The following is a 4,896-nucleotide window of genomic DNA, read 5'->3' on the forward strand; positions in this document are numbered from 1 at the left end:
AACTTTCTCTTTGGTTTGATTGATCTCAATGTTGATTTGCAAAAAAGATCCTTGTACTAGTGTTGTGTTGAGTTACACTTCAATGTCAAAGTATAAGAAATGAATAGTTCAAGTAAGTAAAAGAAATCTAAGGTTGAGTCTAGGGTAGTAGAACTTGACTCTTTATAATTAAGTATTATATATCTAACACGAACAATAATGGTATTACATGTATTTCTAAGCTCAAGATTGTAGAGTGTCAATCTAGACCCAACTGATTATTTTTCAATTTGTAATATATTACGGATATTATTGATTGGCCCATTTTTAAAGAAGTTATTATTGATTTTGTTTATTAGTAAATGAAGAGCAAAAGAGGGTTAAATGGGAAATGAGATAGGAAGCAATGGAATAATTAAATTGATAAAGAAAAACGAATGAAAATTAGGTGTGGGATACGTGGCTTCATCTGGTCCGTGAATAGAGTAATGACAATCCCCATGAGGCTTAAAAAATGTCCGACCCACGTGGCAAGCATTTGAAAAGGGATTCTGATTCGAAAGTCTTTTGGGCTTCCAGAAACTTCTTACTTAAAAACTTGTGGCTCCAAAAGATCAATCACAAAAGCGGCCAGGATTTCTCCACGTGTTCAGTTACCACGTCGATATCCGACGTGGCTCACGTTACATCTCTGTAAATGATACGCCCCCATTCATTTTATATTTATTTTTCATTTATTTTTCCTTCTTTTTTCTTTGGGTTGAATTTCCTTATGCGGAGGCATCGGAAACAAGGAGAGAAAGATGAAGTAAAGCTTCCATTTTCATGTATTGTTTCGTTTTTCCCTTTAAATTAACAATTCTTTTGCCTTCTTATTTATCATCTTCTTATGGATTAGGGAGGAGAATGCAGCAGATCACAACGGTGCAAAAATGGCCAACAAAATCGATGCCCTCGTTTATATGTGGGGTTATCTTCCTGGAGCCTTGCCGGATAAATCCCTCTTGCTTTTGCCGGAGCCGGTCCGTCTTCCATCTTCAATCGATGGTGGGGATTCTTGGAAGGAAGTCTGCGGTGGTGGTTGTGGATTTGCTATGGCCATTTCAGGTTTTTAAAGCTCTCGATCTTTCGAATCTTCTTCTTTCTTTTATTCTTTTCTTGAATTTTGGTGGATGAATTTCGTTTCTGGATTTGGGTTTTTTAGATTCGGGAAAATTAATTACGTGGGGTGCGGCGGATGAGGAAGGTCAAATTTTTCTGACTTCCGGAAAACATGGGGTAATGTGGATGTTTGAATGAAAATCCCTCTTTCATTTTGTTTTCATATGCTTAGTCTTGGAATTGATTTGGAATCTTCTTCGAGCTGCAACATTGTTAAGGAGATTCCCGAGGCGTTTCCTTTTCCAACTGAGGATTTGGTCGTCAAGGCTGTTGCCGGTTGGGCTCATTGTGTCTCAGTTACAGGTGCTGTTTCATTCTATGTTGCAATCTAAATTTCTAAGGGAAGGAATTTCAGATGAGTTCTTGTTTTCTAGAAGATGATGTTATGTTGATGATATGATGGACTCTTCTATTCTTGTTCTTCCAATTGAAAGGACATTTCTCTGCTTAAGAAGTTATGGTAAATGTACAGAGGCTGGCGAAGTGTACACATGGGGCTGGAGCGAGTGCATACCCTCCATGAAAACTTTGCGAGATTTGGCCATTGGAGGAGGTTTGTTGAAGGATTCTACTGGGAAACAAAGTCTAACTACAGCTGAGCAAGGTAACATTAATGTTTATGTGGAAGAAACGATTGAGAGTCTTTTTTCAATTGTTAGTTTCATGTTTGACTGAAGGTAGTAGGGAGCGAGCGATCTCTATGGATTAGGTCGATCTAATTTTTTATATGCTTTATACGATTGATTATCTTGACATTATATACTTACTAATTTGGTTCAAGAAAATCCAATAAATCATCTGTTTCTTAATTTTGGTAGATTTGATATAATATATATATATATATTTTTTTTGAATAGCTGGACCTCAAGACTCGAACGGAGTTGATAGAATGGACTCCCAACTTGACAATAAAAGGGTTGGAGAGGAAACTGCGAAGCGAAGAAAAATCAATTCAGTTAAGGAAGATACAGAAATCTCAAGTCCAGGGGATGATTTATTTACCACGTTACCTTGTCTTGTAAATTTTGGGCCTGGAGTGAAGATTGCTGCAGTTGCGGCTGGTGGACGCCACACTTTAGCTCTATCAGGTAAATCTCTGATGCAGGAACCACCCACATGTCATGATTTGCAGTTGCAGATGTAATTGTACCTTTTGTGGTTACACTACATAGTTTTGTAGGTTATATGAAGTACGAAGATATGGAAGATTTTTGATGTAAAGAAAAAAGACACCCTGATGCATCATTATATTAACCGAAGTTTCAGATATGGGACAGGTGTGGGGTTGGGGCCATGGCGGTGAAGGACAATTAGGTTTGGGTACTCGGGTGAAGATGGTATCTTCCCCTCATATCATACCTTGCATTGAATTGCCTGCTTCTGCTAAAGATAGGTCTTCAGTAATTTATCAAGCATCCAAAGCTGCTGCTGGTAAAGTGCTAGGAAATTACGTGAAGGGGATTGCTTGCGGAGGCCGCCATAGCGTCGTAGTAACAGGTGGGGTTATGATAACCATTTTGGTTTTGTCTAAAAGTTGTGAGGTTGATTAAAAAACTTTCATAGTGCTACAATTCTTTTTCTTCGCTAGTTTGCTCGACTCTGCTTATATGCTTATACGTACCATATCAGATACGGGGGCACTGCTTACTTTTGGATGGGGGCTTTATGGACAGGTCTGCTTTCTTTCCCTATTGTCTTTCTATGGTGAGGGTCTTCAGGAAGATTAAATTATTAAGTCATTTATTATCTCCTTCAACACGAAGTTTTCCTAGATTCAAGCAATAAAGTAACTCAAGAATTATACTGTTGGTACCTTGGATCTTATTGCTTCAAATACAAGAGACTGTTCAATTATTTTCATATAACAGCTTTTTTCAATCTAGTGTGGGCAAGGGAACACCAATGATCTACTGAGACCGACGTGTGTGTCTTCTTTATCGAGTACCCAAGTGGAAAGCATTTCTGCTGGGTTGTGGCACACTGTTTGTATTACTGCTGAAGGCCTTGTCTATGCCTTTGGGGGCAACCAGTTTGGACAGTTGGGAACTGGTACTGACCAGGGTGAGGTACTTTTTCTGTTCCTCAAATCTCGTTTGATGCCCGATGAAAGATCAAGTAAAGCTGTCAAACCAGGAAAATTAGTTTGTTATTAGTTAGCAGCCTGCTCAGAGTTGTTTAGAAAAGAAAATAAACAATATAGTATTCCTTATTGCTTCGATCTAGCTAGCTGATTTTCTTTCAAATCAAGGAAATTTGAGAGATGAATCATCTTTGTTTTTTCGTACTAAATACAAGGCTTGTAATAGGATCAGTAAACATCTTTGGTCTTTGATATCTGCTTCCTTCCCTGTACTTGAGAGATTTTATTGTCAAAGAGCATTCAAGTGTCTTAATCGACTTTCTTTTTCTATATTAGACTATACCAAGGCTTTTGGATGCCCCAATCTTGGAGGGTAAATGTGCAAAAAGAGTTTCTTGTGGCGCCCGACACAATGTCGTACTGACAGGTACGGTATGGTGTGGTTTTTCTATTCAGTCTGTTAAAATGAATGTGAGTTGAACGATCCCAAGGCATTTCTGTTCACCTCTTATGTGTTATTTCTTATTCTAATCTCATCCTTTGCTGATTGTTCTCAAAGATGATGGCCAGTTATTTTCCTGGGGCTGGAATAAATATGGCCAGGTACTAGTTCTTTCTGACTTTTAACGTCAGTTATGATGTCTTGCTGCATTTGTATCTATATCTTTTACTTTTTCTTTTTGGCACAGCTTGGTCTTGGAGATTCAATCGATCGCAACATACCATCTAAGGTATCCATCGATGGATGTTTACCACGAAATATTGTTTGTGGTTGGTGGCACACGCTAATGTTGGCTGAAGCTGAACCATCAAAGTAAATTGTGGAAAGATGTCAATATGAAAGGGAAGAACTGTTTTGCTATATATCATGTGGTTAATGTTTTAGTGCTTCCTGAACATCATTTGTTTGTTTAGACTCATTAGCTGAGTAGGAGTAGATATCCAACTTGAATCCTCAATTTTGCATTGTTCAATTAGGAGATGTTGTCATATATTCTTGTTGCCGCTCTTACTATTTTAAAACGGTTAGGAAATGAATATTCAATCTTTGCAATTAGTATCTTTTGTGGCTTTAGTCTCTTGCCATGGTCATTGCTATGGCAGAAAATTGCTTAAGTAGTAACCCTCAAGAAAATAGAAGAGTCTATTTTCTGTTCATTTTTTTTAAGTACCAAAAAAATTCTTATCGAACAAGATAATTATCATCGTTTATACTCTTATCTAATAGATTTGGCTGTTGATAGATATTACTAATTTTTTCTTTATAGATTAAATCGTTGATAGATTGAACTGACAAGACTTGAACAAATGATAAACTCGATCACTATTTTATACAAATGATAAAACTCTATTACTATTTGTCTTATAATTAACTTACCCAAGCAAACTGTGATCAATTATTTGGGCATCTTCTATGTTGGGGGTTAGCCTTTCAATTTTCTTGCATTTGGTTAGCACAAGCTTCATCATTGAACCTTCCCTATGAAGGAAAATCATCTTGACATGATATTCCATTAATTGAACTTCCAATAATATCTTCTTTTTTATATGTATATATATATATATATTTCTTCATGAACATTAGTTACAAGAAAACCTCAACTTATACATTTATATTTTCCAACACACTTCTACATGTTGGTTGGGTTTGCAAATTGCAAGTCGCAATAATGTCT

General features: G+C 36.9%; 1 protein-coding gene across 7 annotated transcripts; it reads left to right on the forward strand.

The window, feature by feature from the left end:
• The first annotated feature begins 665 nt into the window (after positions 1-665).
• On the forward strand, positions 666-4,282 carry LOC101210922 (ultraviolet-B receptor UVR8). 7 transcript variants are annotated; one of them, XR_969264.2, is made up of 12 exons: positions 666-787; positions 878-1,086; positions 1,184-1,257; positions 1,359-1,443; positions 1,613-1,744; positions 1,998-2,228; positions 2,407-2,637; positions 2,729-2,844; positions 3,024-3,201; positions 3,557-3,647; positions 3,780-3,823; positions 3,910-4,282. XR_969264.2 is itself a non-coding variant. In XM_011655345.2 (12 exons), the coding sequence occupies exons 1-12, from the start codon at positions 783-785 to the stop codon at positions 4,007-4,009; spliced, it is 1,545 nt and encodes a 514-aa protein (XP_011653647.2). In that variant the 5' UTR covers positions 667-782; the 3' UTR covers positions 4,010-4,282. The 7 variants fall into 7 exon arrangements, 5 of the variants coding, with proteins under 5 accessions (XP_011653647.2, XP_011653649.1, XP_011653650.2 ...); XM_011655345.2 differs by having other exon boundaries at positions 667-787; positions 3,024-3,206; positions 3,557-3,691; XM_011655347.2 differs by having other exon boundaries at positions 667-787; positions 3,024-3,206.
• Positions 4,283-4,896: the final 614 nt, after the last annotated feature.

The sequence above is a fragment of the Cucumis sativus genome, chromosome 4 (genome assembly GCF_000004075.3).
Source record: "Cucumis sativus cultivar 9930 chromosome 4, Cucumber_9930_V3, whole genome shotgun sequence".
Lineage (NCBI taxonomy): Eukaryota > Viridiplantae > Streptophyta > Magnoliopsida > Cucurbitales > Cucurbitaceae > Cucumis > Cucumis sativus.

Excerpts from the sequence above, each read along its gene's own strand:
- LOC101210922 (XM_011655345.2), top strand. Across the intron at positions 1,087-1,183 it reads ATTTGCTATGGCCATTTCAG|ATTCGGGAAAATTAATTACG; the intron begins GTTTTTAAAGCT and ends TGGGTTTTTTAG. Across the intron at positions 3,824-3,909 it reads GCTGGAATAAATATGGCCAG|CTTGGTCTTGGAGATTCAAT; the intron begins GTACTAGTTCTT and ends TTTTTGGCACAG.